The sequence below is a fragment of the Hipposideros armiger genome, unplaced genomic scaffold (genome assembly GCF_001890085.2).
Source record: "Hipposideros armiger isolate ML-2016 unplaced genomic scaffold, ASM189008v1 scaffold_813, whole genome shotgun sequence".
Taxonomy (NCBI): Eukaryota; Metazoa; Chordata; class Mammalia; order Chiroptera; family Hipposideridae; genus Hipposideros; species Hipposideros armiger.
The window spans coordinates 718,435-739,719 of NW_017732163.1; the positions used below are offsets into that span (position 1 = coordinate 718,435).

A 21,285-nucleotide genomic window follows, 5' to 3' on the forward strand; every position below is an offset into this window, starting at 1 on the left:
CCCCCCCCCGTTATGATTGGTGGGGGACTACTTACTTGAGTCTAGACATGCAAAGTACAAAAGACATGCAAAGAGACCTGCGTCTGCCACCTGATAAGAATGCTAAGATCCTTTCTTTGTAACACATTAAATGCTACTTATGCGTTCAGGAGAGGACATGTTTTGAGAAGTGAACAGGGTTTGGAGATCAAGGGTGACCTAAAACTCCATAGATCCTGTCATGGGGTTCCTGTTCAGAATAATTCCTGTCCTTCTCATACTCACTGTAGTGTCAACACATCAACTTACCTAGTGTCCACCGGACAAAATGAGGCTCAGTTGACACTGGGACTCATTTTTGGTTCCCGTCTCGCTACTCATGTCTCCTGATCTAGGAACCTCAGCCCCCATGATGCAGAGGTGACCCCCCACAACTATGGGAAACTTACTCCAGGTCCCGGAGGTGACAAGATGGTTCTATCATGGCCTCACACAGAAGGATCATCCCATCATCTCCCAAGGGGTTCATGCTAAGGCTCAGATGCGTCAGATGTTGGTTGCCCATAAATGCAAGAGCGAGAAAGCCACAGCCAATGACATCCAGGTTGCAATCATTTAGTCTGTAGGGCACATGCGAGGGGAAGAGGAAGGTCACACTTGTGACTTGGTGTGACCTTGGGTAAGCCACTTCTCTTGGCCTCAGCTTGCCCCTCCTTTGGGAGGGAATTATGTTCGTATTTAAGAAGGTTGTTAGGCGTACATGATGGGATGATGTTGAAGTGCTCAGCACAACACCTAATGCCTGTATTAGCTCCCTGTTGCTGCTGCAACAAACCACCACAGACGTAGTGCCTTAGAACACACAGGTCATGCTCAGCTCTGGAGGTCAGTCTTACTGTTAGCAGGGCTATATTCCTTCTGGAGACTCAAAGGGAGAGCCGTTTCCTTGCCTTTCCCAGCATTTATAGGTAGCCCATGTTCCTTAGGTCCTGGTCCCCAGCCAGCAGTCTCATCCCTCGGACCTTCACTATCCATCCCCTCCTCTAACTCTCCTGCCTCCTTCTTTTCCTCATACGGACCCTATGATGACATTGGGGCCACCCAGATAATCCAGGATCATCTCAAGATCCTTAATCACACCTGCAGAGTCCCTTTTGCCATATAAGGTCACATAATCACAGGTCCCAGGGATTAGGATGTCGATATCTTTTTTTTGGGGGGGGGAGGAGATCATTCTATCCATCATATGCTACATCAACCCATCACTTAGTCACCGGGGAACCTTAGAACATGTCATAAGGTAGACATATGCATTAGAATTCTATTCTTTAGCAGAATTTCAGGCTCTAGGGCTACCATTAACTCATGTATATTTTTCACTCATATGAAATTATTGGTGGATTAATTGGTGAAAAGGATGAAGTGACAGAAAGCAATGCGATCCCAAAGGAGCAAGTTGACAGCATGGAAGAGGAGTGACAAAAACCTCTCATTCTCACTGTCAAACCAGAGATTTGGGATAGAAGAGCAATCTGGCACCACAAGGAGGCAGCTGTTAAAATGGTGACATGGACACCTCATTGTACAGTAACTAGCCGAGCACACAGCATGCTCCACCTGTGTATCTGGCATCCCTGCTGTTGTGTCACACAGACTTTGTGACTTTTGGTCCTGTGTCACCACTACACCATCTGAAAATCTCATTTATTTGTTATCCAACTCTGCCTTACCAGAATTTAAGCTACATAAAGATAGAGACCCCTGTCTGTCTTTTATCTTTGTATCATTAACGACTAAGAATGTTATTGGCTTAATACAGTCGGTCCTCATGATTCATGGATTCTGTATTTGTGACTTTGCCTGCTCGCTAAAATTTATTGGTGACACCCCCAAATCAATACTCATGGCATTCACGGTCCTTCATGAATACACATGGGAAAATCGGAATCGCCGGTCATACATGTTGCTAGCTAAGGTTGAACCCATTTCATACTTTTGTGAACAGTATTGTTTTCATGGTCCAGTTAGTACCACGTTTTTTGCCTTTCTGTGCTTTTGGGGGGTTGTTGATTTCATTGTTTAAAATGTAAAGCTGAAGTGCTGTTCAGTGTCCTAATCTCACCAAGGCCGTGATGTGTCATGTGGAGAAAATACGTGTGTTATATACGTAAGCTTCGTTCAGGAATGACTCCCAGCGCTGCTGGCCATGAGCTCAGTACTAACAGATCAACAGTACATCAGAATAGGGCGCTTTTAAACAGAGCCACACAAAGCAAGGTGAGGCATTGACCCGTTAAGGAAAATGTGAGCAGAGGCTACAGGAAGCCCACCCTCCATTTCCCCCAGGGACAATGGTTCAGCATCAGTAGCTCAGTGTTCCCTGTGACTTTATAGGACACAACTGCCACAGATCATGAGAACCGACTGTATGGGGATGAATGATGACTTCCCACTGTAAGAAAATGCAATTTTCTGAAGAAGTGTGAGATCTAGGAGATGATTAGTAGGGACAGCATGTGGCACAGGGCAGATCCCTTCATCTGACCTTTCCATGCTTCCTATTCTGAGATGGACATAAGCTATTTGTCACCAAGCTATCAAGTCCTCACAAGGAACTGAGTTGACTCACATCAGTCTCCGTAGGGCACAGCTGAAAAGTTTCAATGCTCGACACAACAGATTCATGCCTTCACTGCCCAGGTTATTGGCCGACAGGTACAGGTGTGTCAATCGCTGGTTGCTGATGAGTGCCGAGGCCAGATCCTGGCAGTCGGCAGCTGTCAGGCCGCAGTTTCCCAGTCTGCAAGGAGAATCCTCAGAAAAAAAATGATGAGGACTAAAAGGGGCATGTCTCCCTCCCTTGCAAGGAAGAGAAAGAAACGTCACCCCCATAGCTGACATGCCCTTGCAGGTATAGGGCAAAGTCACATCATGTCTGCACTGTGAACTCAAAACCAGAGCTTCAGTCCAGCAATAATACTCTAAGTAGCATGGGTTATTATATCTGTGTCCACCACGGGAAACACCGGGCAGTGTGACTCTGCTGTCTGGTTGTTTCTGTTCCCCACATGTACTGTACAGTGAGGTTTTTGCTGAGATGAGTGACCTTCCTATTTAGAAGTACCTATGTTTAACACATCATGACCCTTACGCATAAATGAGACAGTCCACCCATTTCTCAAAGCTTAAGAAGCAATTGTATAATGTTGTAAATATTTTTTAGGGAGCCAGATGGATTCATGTCTTGTTAGGGAGACCACTTTATAGATGGTGATAGAGGCCTGACCACTGCACTGTATTTCTGAAGCTGATGTTGAATAATATTGTATGTCAACTATAATTATATATACATATAGTCACGGGATGTGGAGTAGAGTGTTGTAATGGAGTCAATGGAATTGTAATAGATAAGTATGATATCGGGGGTGGGAGGGCAGTGGATGGGGGAGGGGGGTTACTTTGTGAGGGGTGAAAAGGATAACTATTGCATTGTTCTGTAAACCTGAAACTAATAAAAAAGAAATTTTTTTAAAAAGAAGCAATTGTACATAAAAATAAGAGTTTAATAGTACCTCTCTCATCGGGTTGTGACAAAGTGAAATGAAATGACACATCTCAAGTGCTTAAAGCAGTGCACTGCTTATAGGAAACACTCCATATTGATGGTAATTTCTTTCAATGAAGGAAGTAATGCTGGTTGGGTTGGACTTGAAGGGAATCAGGATATGCCATCCTAAAATATGCGACTTTACACGACTTTAAGTTGATGGCAATGGAGAAAAAGCAGACCCAGGAAGGGCTCTTTGTCATCCTTTATCTACCTAAAAATGGGGCATAAATTTCCCCTGGGCAGGTGTTCCCCCCTCTCCTGTACCAGGAAGAGGACCATGGCCCTTATCACTAGAGAGAAGGAGTCTTGATATAACCCTTACCTACCATTAAGTTCCCCCATATCCTTCCTAGTCATCATCTCAGTTTATCTGCCCTAGAAGCCCCAAATCCTCTTTTTCTTGGTCTAGTCACTTCTCAACAATTTATTGCCTTTTGTTAAAATGGTATAAAACTCCTGTGTCTAACCACTTCATTGGGGTTTTCACTCCCTTTCTGTGAAGTCCCTATGCACTTAAAAAAACCCAATAAATGTGTATGCTCTTTCTCCTGTTAATTTTTCTATTGTCAGTTTAATTTGCAGGCCTCCGACATAGAACCTAAGAGGGTAGATGAAAAGGTGGGGTTTTTCTTTTTCTTTTTTTTTTTTTTACCTTTGCTATTGACTGATGGAGAGAAGGTATGTTGGCTTTTATTATTTAACACCTTCTACAAAGGGTGATTTGTGCAATTTGTTTTTCAACTTTTGCTGTGACTTTAGAACCAAACTCCCACTGAAGGAGGGATGCTATGGCCACAGCATGCTTTGGAAGTGGTGGGGAGAAACAACCTTGCCCAGATTGTAGGACACCAAGAAGGAAATCCCCAGGTAATAGATCAGTTCCTTAAGTGTCAAACAGGAGCTCATGTTTTTGCCCTGCCTTTTACTCCCTGTATGACCTTAAACAAGGGACTTCTTATCGTCTTCTGCATTATTTGCCCTAACAGTCAATGCAATGAAAAGAGTTCCTACCTGGTGGGTTGTTTGTGAAGATGGTGTCAATGGGAACAGAACACTTAGCACAGAACATGGTACTCCACAACACCACAGATGGCTCCAACCACAAGCCTATGACTCTGGGATTTTGGCATTGGTGAAACTTTTCAGTGTATAATACAACATTATCAACTATAATCAGAATGTTGTACATTGAGTCCCAGAATTTACTCATCTTATAACTGGAGGTCTGTACCCTTTGACTGACACCTCCCCATTTCCCCCACCCCCAGCCCCTGGTAACCACCCTTCTCCTCTGTTTTTACAGGTTTGGCTGCTGCCCTCATCTTTTATATAAGTTTAGAGTTCAGTAGCGAAGACACAGATGTTATTTATTGGGTCTTTCTCAAACCTGAACACTGGAGCACTCCCATGAGGTCACAACTGCCATTCTGACCCTTGGCTTATGCATCTGCTAATTCTCCTTTCCCTCCCCCATTACTTGGATGACCTCAGTTAAGACAAGATAACCCTGGTGAAAGGAAGCACAACTCACATCAGCTTCTTCAGGGTGCACTGTGAAACCTTCAAGGCATCACAGAGAGGCATGGTGCCCTGGTGTGTCACCTTATTTCCTGTGAGGCTGAGAGATTTCAGTCTGGTGGCTGTAACCAGGATTTGGGAGATCGCCAGACAACAGGTGTGGGTTAATCCACAGTGATCCAACCTGCAGACACAGACAACGTGAAACACATCCTCGTCTGTCCCCAGAGGCAACCCGGTTCCCCTAACTCACCACATGCCAGCCACTCTGCTTGTTCCTAGACACTGCTTGCTCCCGCGCTCAGGGTCTGAGCACTTGATATTCCTCTGTTTGCAACATCCCTCCTCATCTCCAACTGCAAGTCTTTATGTGGTACAATTTTTCATTCAGGTCTCCTGAACATCCCACCCCACTCCACTCCACTCTCTCCAGCATTATTTTATTCACAGTAATGATCACTAGCAAACATTTCCTATATTTCTATGTGTACTTGTTTTTTTAATTGAAATATATTTGACACATAACATTGTGTAAGTTTAAGGTATAAATATGTGGATTTGATACATTTAGATATTGTAATGTGATTGCCATTATAGCAATAGTTAGCTCCTCAATCATGTCACATACATATCATTTCTTTTTTGTGGTGGGAATAATTAGGGTCTAGTCTCTTAGGAGAACAGGAAGTGATTTCCCCTGCAAAGAAAGCCCAGGAAATCCTTTCCTCCATGGAACCCTCCTCAAGCTCTTTAGTTGCCTTCCAGTGGGCAAACACTTCAAGTATTTTTAAGCATTTTTTAGTTAGTATAGTGGGTTCATCTCAACACAAAACTTTTAGGTTCTTTTTGCTTACAGAACAGAGAGACTTTTGCAAAGACAATTCTAAATGTTTATACATATTTGTATAGTATACTCAGCTTTATGCAACTATTTCTCCCTAAAATTTATGTGCAATTTATGTAAATTTAAACATAGCTGCATACAAAAACAAGAAGATCTAGTCTCTTAGCAAGTTTTATGTTTATAATCCAATGTTGTTTTCTGCAATGGTTATACTGTGCATTAGATCCCCAGGACCTATGACTCTAGTAATTGCAAGTTTGTAGCCTAACATCATCTCTCTTATTGCCCCTGGTAACCACCATTTTACTCTGTTTTTATGAAATTTTAGAGTCCACATGTAAGTGAGATCCTACAGTATTTGTCTTCCTCTGTCTGAATATCTCACTCAGCACGATGCCCTTAAGGTCCACCCATGTTGCCACAAATGGCAGAACTTCTTTCTCATCGCTGAATAATCACTAGCAGTAATTTTTTGTCTCTCTTCCTCCATAGAACATAACCTTCATGAGGGAGAGGATCTAGCCTGCCTTGCTCCCTGCTGTATCTTCAGTACTTACAATAGTGCCAGGTACAGAGCAGGCACTCAAGCATTTGCTGAAAGGTGCAGTCTCCTGGGAAAACTGGCAATGCTTATGAAAGCTGAATGTACACCTACCCCATGACCCCTCTACTCAATTCTCCCCCAGAGTACATTCCCAAGGTCTGACATGTCGGTGTGCCACTGTGCTGGGAGCATCACACTGAACCCAAGCTTGTTATACTGTGGGTGCAGCATCCACAGATAGTTGGCAGCAGCTTTCTCCTTGTTCCCAGAGGCTGCTGTCAAACCCACCTGGTGTTAGGAGAACACCTATGCACATCCATCCTGCGAGGACTTCTGTGCTTCGGCTGACTTCCTTGGGTCACGTTCTTAAAAGCGAAGTTCACGAGTTACAGAGCAAATGCACGCAGGGTGCAAAGCAAATCACTCTTCCACACTTGCTGTGTGTCTATGAACACAGCTCAAGACAGAGCTCATGCTTCTGTGTCTAACAGCCTGAGCATCCCATAGGAGTGTCTTCAGACCCAGCCAGTCTAATTAATCGATAAAACATATGCCTGGATGTACAAAACTGTAGTGATAGCCCCAAACTGGAAATTACCGCAATGTCCCTGGATAGGTGAATGGTTATACCACCTGTACCACCCAACAGTACTCAGCGATAAGAAGGAACACATGAATACACAAAACAGCTTGGATGGATCTCAAAGGCACCTGCTGAGTCAGAAAAGCCAATTGTAGTGGTGATGAACTGTATGATTCTGCTTTGAGAGTGTGGTCAAAACGATAAAATTATAGAGATGGAAAACATGAGTTATAGCCATAGGTTAGGGGTGGTAGGTGGGAAGCTGTGGCCAGAAAAGGGTAACACAAGGGTGATGGCACTTTTGTGTCTTGGTTGCAGTGTGGTTTCATGAATCCACACACATTCACATTTTATGTGACAAAATGACATAGAATGACACACATGTCCTGCTTTTGACATCGTACTATACTTATGTAAGATATAACCATTGGGAAAAACTGGCTGCAGGATACATGTGACCTCTCTGATTTTTAAAAATCTCTATCTATGGAACATTGAAAGTTACTTTTTTTACTGTAGTAAAATATAGATCACATAAAATTTCCCACCTTTCCCATTTTTCAGCACACAATTCAGTGGCATCAAGTCGCACACTGTTGTGCGACCATCACCACCATCCATCTCCAGACACTGTCATCCTCCTATTTGTAATATTTTTGCAACTTGCTGTGAATTGTTTCAAAATAAAAACTAAAAACAAACAAACTACAAAAAAACCTGAAATCAAAAATGCGAAAATCATAACCAGGACTTACCTCAAAGACTCCAACATACAACTTGGATGTCTTAGTGCTTCATGCGCCATCCCCATATCTTCGTCCTTCAGGTGAGTGCCTTCCAAGTTCAAGTATTTAATACTATGGTTGATGACGACAGTCCTCCAGAGATATTGGAGACCAAAGGTAATTTGTGCACTTTTAAATCTACAGAAGAGAAACAGGAAAATATGAATCAGACAGTGGAGACATTTAGTTGTGCCCTAATTTTTCCTTTTCATGCTTTTGCCATTCCAACTCTCATCCCTCTCATTATTTGCGTTTACTTAATTTTTAAAAGATTTTATTGGGGAATTGGGGGAGCGGAACAGCGCTGGAGAATCGGGGGAAGGGGAACAGACAAGTTGCTGTCCTTTTGTTCTTCAGTCTAGTTGTGGAGGACGTTGCTTCACTGGCCCAAGCTGGCACCATCATTGCACTCTTCCCGGGCGAGGCAGATCAGTCGCCGGCCTCTGGACCGCCTCTCACTGCGACTGCTGGCCGCTCACGCTGGCTGCTGGCTGCTGGCTACACACGGTAGCCCATGGCAACCCACTGCCACAAGGGCTGCAGCCTACTCCGTCGCCGGCGACTCACAGCAGCCCGCTCCAGGTTGAGCCATTGTTCAGCATCTTAGCTGCAGAGGGCAGTGTCACTGGCCCTCATATGTGGGATCCGAACCGGGGCCCTCTGGCATCCCAAGCCAGTTCTTAACCAATGCGCCACTCGGCCGGCCCCATTTACTTAATTTTAAAGCAACAAATACTAAGTCACCTATGATGCACCAGACACTGGGAAGAGAGTATTAAACAATGCTAATGTTCGTGCTTTCATGGAACTTCATCCAGTGGGGGAGACACTCAACAAAGAGTCGAACAAAACAATTAGGCTTAAGAATGAAATATGGTAAATGACCAAACAAAACAGAAACAGACTCATATATACAGAGGGCATTTTGATGGTTGCCAGATGAGAGAGGGATTGGGGGATAGGGTGAAAAAGGGGAAGGGAATGAGATGTACAAATTGCCAGTTATAAAAACAGTCACAGGGATGTAAAGTACAGCACAGGGAACATAGTCAATAATACTGTAATAACTATGGATGGTGCCAGTTGGGGACTAGATTTATGGGACGATCACTTTGTAAGGTATATACATGTCTAACCACTACACTGTACTCCTGAAACTAATTAAGAATAGGGCAGAACTACACACAGATATATGACCCAGTTCAAGTTGAAGAAAAAAGTCAAATGTCAGAATATGTATAACATGATACCATTTTCATTTAAAAAATTCATATGCCAATATGTACATGTAATTGCATGTAAAATGTATGAGATGTGAAAGGAGTTAATTAGGAAAACAGGAAATTGAAGAGGCGTCCAAGGATTTACTTAATACCCTGTCATTCCTAAATCTTTTTTGCCATTATCATGTATTACTGTTGTATTACAAATACAGTGATGACACGCGGATTAAAGCAAACTACAGGATGTAACTCGAGTTTAAAAGAGGGACAGCTAGTGGGGAGGGGGTCCCAAGAAAAAAGCATTCATCTAACAGCTGACAGAGGAGTTAAGATTGGTGTGGGACTCAACTCTGGGCTCACTAAGCCCCTTGGCACAGCCCAGTTTAAGGAAAGTACTTAGATAAGATACAGAAAAGGCAGGAAGGTGTTTGCAACCAAGAATGTGACTTGCTCTAGTCTTGGGTGTCACGTGTGCTTCTCTTGGTCTTGGAGGGAAGAGCAAATAATAGAACCTTTGTCTGATATGAAACTAGCACTTCATCTTCTACTCCAGGTGAGGGTTCTGGGGTCTACAACAAATCCAGGAACTCACTAGGTGTTCAAATATTTGCTACCCTATGAATTAACCTAAAAGCATAAGCACTGATTTAAAGCCTCCTGTAAATAATGCCCTTTGATCTTACCATTGCCTCATGCTCTACCATTCACCTTAAATGAGCTCCCCTCACCTTTTTCCTATTAACTAACTCCTATTCATCCTTCAAAACCCAGAGTAAATGAGCCCACCTCAGTAACCCCTTCACAATGTCTTTAGTTACTCCCCATCCTCTGCTTTTGGGAACTTAGTTCCTATGCCTCCTGCAGCACTTATCCCCTCTGATTACATGTTATAGATTGGTCTTCTCTCAGTAGGTGGGAGAGGAGAGCTGTGACAGCCATGCAAAGGGGCATGTACAGGGGCTGAGATGCCTTACATCAGATTCTGTATTTTACAGGTTGGCTGTCTGAGCTTGATGCACAGGGTCCTCATGGCCCATTCATTCAGGATGCTGCCACTTAGGTCCAGCTGTTGTAGGTTTGGGTGGGTGCTGAGCACCAAGCAAAGATTTTCCCACCAGTTCTCAACTGGGACCTTGATCTGCAGCCTACATTGGAGAAGGAAACAAACATCTGCTTCACATGATGAATATTCACACAAACATCAGTTGCAAGAATGTCAAAATTGAGAGATCAGCCTATCAAGGTGAGACAGGGATGGCTTTAGAGGTTTGGAGGCCAGTTTAGTGATGTCACCTTGTGTTCTGCATGAGCGCTCTCATATCCATCTTGCATTCTGAGTGTTTGGTACCCCAAGGAATACACTAGGATGATTTGGAGCCACCGGCTCTCAAATCAGACTTGTGCTTAAATTCTAGCTCCCCCTTGAATACAAAATGGTGCAGTCACTATGGAAAACAGTATGGAGGTTCCTCAAAAAATTAAAAATAGAACTGCCTTATGGCCCAGTGATCCCTTCTACAAAAGAATTGAAATCAGGGTCCTAAGAGATATTTGCACTCCATTATTCACAATAGGTAAGATATGGAAACAACCTAAATTTCCATTAGTGGATGACTGGATAAAGAAAATGACACACACACACACACACACACACACACACACATGCACAAAATGGTGGCTCTGTCAGGTCATGGATATGCTAATTAGCTTGATTGTGGCAATTATTTCATTATATCAGAACAGCTACCTCCATAAAGATGGAAAGAATAAAACTGCAGAGGAGGGTACTCACCCTTGTGGAATCATGGGCCATGCCTCAGTGACCTCATCTTCTGAGAAGATCTCTCTGACATCCATCTGAATTTTCCATAAATACTGGCAGTGCTGGAGACAGTAGGAAGACACTAGTAAGTCCATTGGCCGGTTAATCAAAAGCCATACTTCTTGGAAGCTGTTCAATGCCAAGTGAACAAACTCTTCGTCCTGAGTCTCAAAAAGACAGTAGAAGGAGTCCAGGAAGTCTAGAGGGGTGGTGTTGTTGGCCTGTTGACCTAACAAATAGATCCAGTGGAGAAGTGCCCGTTTCACCACTGGGGGGATAGCACACCCCAGCAGGTTTTCCAGAACACTCACCACCTTCTTGTTCATCAGGCCAAACAAGAAACGCTTCACTTGCAGCAAGTGGGCATTGCTGCTGATTTGTTTGAGCTCCATTAAAGTCTTTATATTCTCCATGAACAGAGGGTGGGGCTCCCACTCTTTTTCCAATCCTTCTAGAATGTAGTACAAGGCAGCACAGAACTCTTGGAGGCTGGGGTGGGGGAACGTGTAACACCTCTCACCAGGGTCGTCTGGAAGAAGGATGTTCATGTGAAACAGGGCAGAGAGCTCCGACTCGGTCAGTCCATAAACGCGCAAGTCATCGCCGTAAAACACAAACTTGGTGCCCCACACCCCCTCCGCGGCCATCTGGCACAAAGCCTTCAGGACAGCTCTTTCTTCCAGGCTGAGACAACGCCTGAAGGCATCTCGAGGGGTGAGCTGATGGGCCACAAAGGTGACGTACAAGCCCGTGAGGATTTGGCAAGCATGTGGCAGACTGTTCCCCGCCGCCTCTTGCATCTGGAGAGCCTGGCAGATAAGCGACCACATGACGGGAACCTGACACTTGCCAAACAGCTGGTGGTTGTCCACCACTGAGTGCAACACTCGAATTTTCTGATGCTCATTCTTCATGTGCTCCAGGAACAACTGAGTCCTCCTTTCCATCGACATTCCTTCAACTAAGAGGTAACGGGGAGATGTGACCACAGCTTGGAGATTTTCCACTCCCACGTCTCTGATGGTGACGATTAGGGATGCTTCGGGGAGCAGGACTTTCTTCAGCAGACTACGCATCAGGACAGACACGGGCCGCCTCTCCGCCCAGTCGTCACAGAGGTGCGTGTCATCATCCTCTTTGAAGGCAACGTCCAGGTCATCAAAACCATCGACCACAAACAAGAGCCTTTCTGGTTGGGACAGGATGTCCATCACGGGGGCCGGGGAATCTGGCCACTCCCCAGAAATTAACTCCATAAAACTGCTCTCCCTCCTGGATTGCACCTCTCCGGCGTGGAAAAAGAAGACGTAGGAGAACATGCCGGGGTACAGCTCCCCTCGGGCCCAGTGCAGCAGGATCCTCCGGGCCAAAGCTGACTTGCCGACTCCTGACTCTCCGTGTACCACCACAGTGCGGGGCCGGAAGCCCCACTGGTCAGGCGTGAACGCGCCAAACAGCATTTGCATTTGTAGACAATCAGAGGCCAGGGTTTTGAAATCGTGGTGTGCATCTGACATCATGGCGAATTTTGTAATCACGTGACCCTTGTAATGCCATTCATCTCCTCCTAAGTCAGGCAGGGAAGGGGAGAAGAAAAACAGAAAGAGTTTGAAGACAGTCTGGACTTCAAGCAGTCTATGTGAATGAGAGTTCTATTTGCTCCCAGCAACGTACTGATAACGAGCTGCACCCCTCGTTCCTCCATTCGATTGTGTCCTCTAATGCTTGTGGACTTCCTACAAAAGAGCTCTATTTGTTCCTTTAACCTAATTTCCCTATTCAGTGCTTAATACCTGACACATTGCATTTTTGTCTGCTTGTGATGTGTCTCCCCCAGTAGAGTTTATGCAGGGACTTTTACATTTAATGTTGTATCTCGGTATTTATAACTGCCTGACACCCTGTGGACACGCAAGTCTGTTCAATGAATAATTACTCCAATGCTGGTATGAGGTCTGTAAAAGACAGAGGAGCATAGGGGAGCTGAAGACATGTGTGCCATGGCCCTAGACACATAGGACTGGTATGCATCTCCAGGTCCATCCTGTAGGTCCAGGCTATGATGGAGAAACACCTCCATGTGATGGACACAGAAAGGCAAGCAAAGCTCTAGAAGTTAGATCCTGCTGGGGGTCCCAAGCTGTATTCTGTATTGTCTTCCTGATTTGGAACATGTTGCCTCCCTCTCTGGGCCTCAGTTTCCCCACTTCTGAGATGATATTAACATTCTCTTAAAAGGTTTATGATACTAATTTTAAAAATAAAATAAAGGAAAAAAAGAGTTATAATAAATATTTAAGAAAGAATGTGCATTATTTTAGCACAGGACCTGGCAAAAATAGTCAATGGCCAGTATTATCATTACAAATCATAATTCTTTTTAAAAAGTAAAAAAATTCAATTAGTTGACATTCAATATTATATTAGTTTCAGGTGTACAATGTAGTGGTTAGACATTTATATACCTTACAAAGTGATCCCCCTGATAAGTCTAGTACCCACCTAGCACCATAGTTATTACAATATTATGGACTATATTCCATATACTGTACTTCACATCTCACGAATATTTTGTAACTGCCAATTTGTACTTCTTAATCCGTCCACCTTTTCCACTCAGACCCTCAACCCCCTCCATCTGGCCACCATCAAAATGTTCTCTGTATCTTTGAGTTTGTTTCTGTTTTGTTTGTTCATTAGTTTTTTTAGATTCCACATATAAGTGAGATCATATGTTATTTATCTTTTTTTCTGTCTAATTTCACTTAGCATAATTCCCTGTAGATCCATCCATGTTGTCACAAATGGTAAAATTTCATTCTTTTTTATTGTCAAGCAATATTCCATTGTATAAATGTACCACATCTTCTTTATCCAATCATCTATTGATGGACACTTAGGTTGCTTCCATATCTTGGTTATTGTGAATAATAGTTCAATGAACATAGGGGTGTTATACCATTTCAAACCATAATTCTTTCATATTGCCCTATTTATTTTTATCTCAATGTTTGTCATAAACTGCAATTCTTTAATTATTGTCTAGCCCCTAGCTTACAATGCAAGTTCCACGAGAAAAGAACCTTGTTATCTTATCTCCACACCTCCAACCTCTTCAAAAGTCTCTGACATCTGGTAGTTACTAACACGGAAAAAAAAAACCCCTCTAATTCTGGGTCCTTACATTTGTTGGTATTACCATGATCTTTTAAAAAAGACAGGAGTCTTGTATGCAAGTGTAAGACAATTACTAGCTCTACATAAAATCTCTACTAATAGTTCTAAACCTTATACTTCCTTACTCTGTATCATGTCTGTGCCAAGAGTTCCAAACATGTCTATCTGACTTCTTTCCTAAGATTCCAGGCGCTGGTGTCTAACTCACCACCTGAAAGTGTCACAGGGACCTTACTCACATTCAATGTATCAAAAACTTATTTCATCTTTGACCTCCAACCAAAAACGTACTCCTCACAAGTTTTCTATAAGTGATAATTAGAAAAAGTCTTCTATTTGTGAACTTAATTTTGAACAGCTATTTGGATGTTTCATACATAAATCTAATTTTAGTCTCACAACTGTCTACGGTAGTCTGGTCATCTATAAAATGGGGATATTCATTCTTTCTTTATGACGTTAATGTAGGATGCCATGGCCTAGTCATAAAATGTGAGAACAGTGCCTCACCCATAGTAAGTACTCTAGAAATGTCCTCAATATTGGTACTTGGTACTATTCATCCCAACTGAAAATGGACAATACTGGCAGCCATTAGGTTTTCAAGCATCTGTCCAACAAATGATTAAGTAATGCATGCTGTGTCATCATGTTATGTTGTGCAGGTGGGGACAAAGCTCAGCTTGAAGTGATTCCAGAGTTTGAAATTTATATCATTGACTCCTGGTCTAACGACCCATCAGTTGTCCAAGCAGAAGATAGGAACCATTCATGAAGCTTTTTCTTCTGAAAACCCAGACTCCAAGTTCTATTAAATATCTCACAAGTCAAATCACTTCTTTCAATCACCACTTCCTTCATATCAGCGGTTCTCAACCTTCCTAATGCCACGACTCCTTAATACAGTTCCTCGTGTTGTGGTGACCCCCAACCATAAAATTATTTTCGTTGCTACTCTATAACTAATTTTGCTACTGTTATGAATCGTAGTGTAATTATCTTTTTGTTTTCCGATGGTCTTAGGTGACCCCTGTGAAAGGGTTGTTCGACCCCCAAAGGGGTCGCGACCCACAGGTTGAGAACTGCTGTTCTATATGAATGTTAATAGCAGCATTATTTACAACAGCTAAAAAGTGGAAAGCACCAAAATGCCTATTGTCTGATGAATGGATAAAGAAAATGTGGTCTTTCCATATGATGGAATATTATTCAGCAGTAAAAATGAACTAAGTGTTGATATGTGCTACAACAGGGGTGAACTCGGAAAACATTGTACTAAATGAAAGAAGCCAATCATATATTGCATGAAGGGCCAGATACTGCATGATTCCATTTATAGGAAATGTCCAGAACAAGCAAATTCAGACAGAAAATAGATCAGTGGTTTCCTAGGGCTGGGGGAAGGAAGTGGGGAGTGGCTGCTTGTGGGTATGGCGCTTCTTTTGGGGTGAGGAAAGCCTCCTGGAATTAGATAATGGTGACAATTGCACAATCTTGTGAATGTACTGAAAACTACTGAATTCTACAGTTTAAAAGGGTGAGCTTTTTGTATATAAATTACATCTCAATAAAAAAGCCTCAAGTGACATTTCCTCAGAGATGTCTGGTCAACAGGTGTGACTGGTCAACTGTCATTTCACACAATCATTAGCACCTGGGATCTTCATTTAATATTTTGTTTGGTTTAATTAATGTATAACTCTGGACTGTCAACAGTATGAGGGCAAGAAATTGTGTGTATGTGGGTGTATTTTACTCCCAAAGTCCTATCACAGTTCTTCAAATGGTAGGATTTCACTAAATAAAGGTTGAAAGGAATTAAGAAAAATCAAAATAAAAGGAAATTAAAGAAAAAATCAGCACTAGTTAAGTAATTTTGAACAAAGTAATTGACTTCTTGTCTCCATATTTAGCAGCTGTCCAACTAGCTTGTCCCGGGTGCCCACATTCTATAGCATGAACTTTGGAATTTATCTTCCTAAATTTGACTTCTGATAATCACAGTGAACGTACATGACTTGTCCATGGTGATCCCAGGAGCTCTTAAGGGAAGCGACTGACTCACCAGAGACAAATGAGGATGAAGAAAGCGAAAGGGAGTTCCCCCCCCCCCACCATCTACACTCCACACACTGCTCTTCCCCCAACTTCATTTCTAGATGGCACAAAATATATATGAATAAATCAAATTTCTTTACCTTGATCTTTTATCTCTGCTGCTGTGGCACCATCTTGTTCCATAGCTTGTGACATTTCTGGAGGGGGAGGGGAGGGGGAAGGAAGAATAAACTCCCATGCACTTAGGTGAATTATCCAAATCAAAGATGGTACAGACCCACTAAGTTCCTGAGATAAGCTTCGCAATGCCAGACTCATCTTCTGAACTGTCTGGAACATGGCAACCATGGGCTCAGCTAGAGAGGAAGAGCATACATAAAATGAGCACTAGGTTCGAAATCAGAATGTATGGGTTCTGGTCTCATGTTGGCTCTTTATTCTGGTAGATCTTTGGGCAAGTCATTACAATGAGGGGTCAAATCTAGTGGTTAAGAGCTAAGGGTCTGGGGCTGGCAGAGTGGCTCAGTTGGTTAAGAGTTAGCTTAAAAGCATGAACTCTGAGCAGCAAGGTTGCTGGTTCAATTCCCACATAGGCCAGTGATGATGCGCCCAAGCTAAGCTGCCTCTGAGCTGCCAACAGGTGGCAGGATAGCTCAACTGGTGAGAGCCCGAGCTCCTAACAACAAGACTGCCTCTTCAATGGTGGGCTGTGCCCGCCCTCAACTAGACTGAACTCAGCACCTTGAGCTGAGCTGCCACCCCGATGGCTCAGTGGATAGAGCATGCACTCTTAACAACAAGGCTGCTGGTTCGACTCCCACAAAGGGTGGTGGCTATACCCATCCGCAACTATTGGGTTGTCAGAAAAGTCATGACGTATTTTGTCTGTGTTTTTCAAAGGTCATTTATTTATATAAAGAACAAAGATCAATCAATGTTATATTGCCTGTTTTGTTCGATAACATTTTGCCATCTTTCAGTGAGCTTCATAATTCCTCATTCATAGAAAGACCTGTCTTTATTTCCGAAAAACTGAACAAGGTGCTGATTTACAGCCTCATCTGAATTGAACATTATACCACGCAAGGAGTTTTGAAGACAGCGAAGCAAGTGGAAGTCTGATGGTACAAGTCCAGGCAAATATGGTGGGTGTGGCAACACATCCCATCCAAGCTCCAATAAGTTTTGACTGGTGATCGAAGTTGTGTGTGGTCTTGCATTGTTGCGATGGAGCACAACTCCTTTACAATTAACAAGCTCTGGACATTTCTAGATGATGGATTCATTCAAACTGTCCAACTGTTGACAGTACACATTCGAATAAACTGTTTAGTTCCTTGGTAGGAGCTTGAAAAACACAACACCTTTAAAATCCCACCACATTGAGAGCATAACCTTCCTCTGATGAACGTCTGCTTTCGATGTCGTTTGAGGCGAATTATCACAACGGGACCAAGACTGTTTGCGCACCACATTGTTGTAAACAATCCATTTCTCATCACCAGTTAATAGTTGTTTCAAAACAGGATAGTTTTGCTCACGTTTAATGAGCATATTGCAGATGCTTATACGCACCGTCAAATGAACTTCTTTGAGTTCATGTGGAACCCAAATATCGAGCTTGCTTATGTATCCCAGCTTCTTCAGGTGGTCGTGAACACTTGGCTGGATGTTCAATGTTTCTGCAATCTCTCGTGTCATGTAACGTGGGTTTGACTCTATCAATGCCTTTATTTTGTTGTCATCAACCTTGGTGGGCCTCCCTGACTGAGAAGTGTCGTTAGATCAAAATCACCAGCACGGAATTTCATGAACCGTCATCAGCACTGACGTTCTTGTAGAACACTGTCACTGTAAACTTTATGCCACTTTTCATAAGCTTGATGCGCATTCTTCCCTTTATGGAAGTAAAACAGTAAAATATGGCAAAAATGCACAGTTTGGTCTTCCATCTTTAACTTGTTGTAAAATCTCCAAAACTCAACAAAATCACTCAATTTTTTTTGGAATGAAGCTAGAACTGTCAGCTGTCAAATGACATAGCAATAACATAGATGCGAATGAGTCTAGTACTTCCAAAAATGAACTAGTGCCATCTGTCGCAAACATGCATCATGACTTTTCTGACAACCCAATAAAACTGAACTCGGATCCTTGAGCTGAGCTGCCACCCAGATGGCTCAGTGGATAGAGCATGAGCTCTTAATAACAAGGCTGCTGGTTCAACTCCCACGTGGGATGGTGGCTACTCCCATCCACAACTAAGATCATAGCACAGCACCTTGAGCTTAGAGACCACAAGATGCTGCCGGGCAGCCAGATGGCGACTGGTGCCCTCCACAATGAAGATTGTAGAACAACAACTTGGCTGGTCCCCTTCCCAAATTCCCCAACACTGTTCCTCTCCCCCAGTTCCCCAATTTTTTTTAAAAAAAGAACTAAGTGTCTGGAGTCAGATACACGATTTAAATGTGAATTCTGTCACTACCTTTGAGGTCACAATTTAATGGACTTACGTGCTTCTGTTTGTTCATCTACGTTGTTCTGAAGATTACTGAGGTGATTTGGTAGAGGAATGTCACAGTCTTTAACATATAATAGCTAACAGTTATTAAGAATAGCCACTCTGCATACTTATTAGGAAATAGTTTCTAGGTTTTCAAGTATTTGTACATATTTTTCTTAGAATATGTGAGAATGATCTTGCCATATTTAAGGAACAGTTACAAGGGTGGGGTTAGTCTTGCCACTTACAGAAAAATCATTATTTTATGCTTTGCCACAAACTAATTGCATGTAACCAGACTAGAGATAGAGTATAGATTCAAATGGAATGACTGTGATACACAGGCTCTGGGGAGAAATGCATAGAAATGAATCATATTTTAGAGGTAGGTTTCATATGATTTCCTGATTCATTAGGTAGAGGGTAGAGAAAGGAAAGACTCAATCAATAAATAAACAGACTAAAAACTGACTATGATTTTGGTGTGAGTAGTCCCTTGGTCCTGTGACCAAGATACAAAACAGTGGAGGCAGATATATAGAAAAACACTCTATCCAATAACAGAAAACGTGTTCTTTCAAAGCACACATGTTGTCCTGTGAGACACAGTCCCAATTTGAAAGGGTTGAAATCATACAGCATAAGTTCTCTTGGTTCAGAAAAGTAAATCATAAATCAGTAGCAGAGGGAAATTTGGGAAATACACATATATGTGGAAATTAAACAAGGCGATCATAAATAATCAAAGGGTCAAAGGAAAAATCACAAAGGAAATTAGAAATTTTTTTAAGACGAGTGGAAATGAAACACAATATACCCAAACTTATGGCATACAGCTAAAGCCACGCTTACAGAAAAATCAAAAGCTGTCAATGTCTCTACACATAGGGTTTTGGCCATTTAGCCTCTGGGTCTCAATGTTGTTATTGGACAAGTGAAATTACAGTTATTACCACATAGGCAGTATGAGAATTTTGAGAATGGCACTTGACAATGTGCCGACCCATAGGTCTCAGTGAATGTTGGTTCTTGTGTACAATAATAATTTAGAAAGGTTTCCCAAAGTGGCTGATGATAAAAGTCCAGCTTCTGTCAGTTTCAATTTGGTCCTACTGTCCATCACTGTCTCTGTGTCATACCATCGCTAAACTGCCACTTTGTAATCTATTGTAGTAAGATACAACTATATCACTGGGGAGAGAATAACCCACAGGACTTACCCTGTTAAGCCTAGATTTACATTAAACTTAGAACAACTGGTAACCTCTGGGATTCTGGGACTGAATCATCAATTTCTGCGCCTTGAGCATTCAGGGTGCTTTCCTGTCCACAGCCTGAACAAAGCTGCACCAAAGTGAGGTTGGTGTAGACTCTTTCTAGGTGTTAGAGTTCATGGACAGCACCGATAGCTGGAAAAGTCTCAAGATACAGGTGGTAGTGAGGGTTATAGTAGAGTGCATGTTGTCTACATAAGCCCGACTCTCTCCCTCTGGGTTGATGTCTCACTGGGTTACATCCTATCTGCTGGTTCATCTCCCTTCTGCACCACTGAAGTGTAAGCTTTGTGAACTGTGTCCATGGATGTGCCACAAGTACACAGAGCAGTGCTTGGCATATTGTCAGTACTCAAATGTTTGGGGAATTGTATCGAGTCTGGTTTCAGGCTACCTGGTCCTCTCCACCAAAGCCTCCAAAACAGGTTATTAGGAGAGGCTTGTCCTAGAAGTGTCATGAAGTTGCCCAAACTGAAGATGGAAATCCAATGAGACGTAATAAAGCCTTAAGACCACACTGCTCCCTTGGACTTAGACAAAGAAAGACAATGATTACCAGATCCTCAGAACCTATCCAGTCAGCTAACAGTAGGCCATTAGACTTGAAGGAACATCAGACTATCAGAAGCCATGTTTCCAGTCTTAGACGTGCCACTAACTCATCACCATGTGGCTTTACATGTACATTTCTCCACCACCCTCACACTGACCTGGCTCTTCTTCCATGCTTGTTCCTTGGTCAGTCTTCACTGGTGTAGAATCTTCTGGTACTTCGACCAGTGAACATTCTGCAACAGAGTAGATGAAGAGAATGGCCTCATAGGAATTACCCAGACCAGGGATGAGAGCATGCCCTGTCCAAATTACCAAGGAGAACCAAGAAGAATCCCAGGATCTCAGTTAATTCCATGACTATCCTGTAATGGGGACAGTGGAGTCAGAGAGAAACAGATTTATAGTCAAGAGTGCTCTGACTTTGAACTTGGAAATGTACATTTCAATCCCTGTTTTGCTCTTGGCCTTGGGTAAGTCTTATAATGAGGAAGTATGTTATGGTTATTATGAATTTATCGTCAAGAGTCATCTTACACACCTTTCTTGAATTTCAGACGAAATGGCCTCTCGAACTTCAGACTAGTTAACTAGTCACTAGATGCATGTGGGTTACCCAAATAGAGGCACCTTCAACTCATGAGGTCTCCCACTGACTACTCTTCCCAGTCTACATGCTACAAACATCTTTCCTGGGCTGAGGCCATGGAAACCCATCCGCCCAGTTTCTCGTGCCAGAAACTTGGGTATCATCCTTGATACCATACTCTCCCTCTGAATGTAGTCCTCAAAAACTGCTATGTTGGGCTG

General features: G+C 42.8%; 1 protein-coding gene across 1 annotated transcript in view; it reads right to left on the reverse strand.

The window, feature by feature from the left end:
* NLRP5 (NLR family pyrin domain containing 5) overlaps positions 1-20,711 on the reverse strand; it is a gene marked incomplete at its 5' end in the record, with an annotated part of 27,489 nt that extends 6,778 nt beyond the window's left edge. Inside the window, 9 exons of the mRNA XM_019628847.1 lie at positions 429-599; positions 2,609-2,779; positions 5,121-5,291; positions 7,834-8,001; positions 10,061-10,231; positions 10,879-12,475; positions 14,559-14,564; positions 16,284-16,340; positions 20,634-20,711. Coding sequence (XP_019484392.1) covers positions 429-599; positions 2,609-2,779; positions 5,121-5,291; positions 7,834-8,001; positions 10,061-10,231; positions 10,879-12,475; positions 14,559-14,564; positions 16,284-16,340; positions 20,634-20,711 — 2,590 coding nt within the window. The remainder of the gene's footprint in view (positions 1-428; positions 600-2,608; positions 2,780-5,120; positions 5,292-7,833; positions 8,002-10,060; positions 10,232-10,878; positions 12,476-14,558; positions 14,565-16,283; positions 16,341-20,633) is intronic.
* Positions 20,712-21,285: the final 574 nt, after the last annotated feature.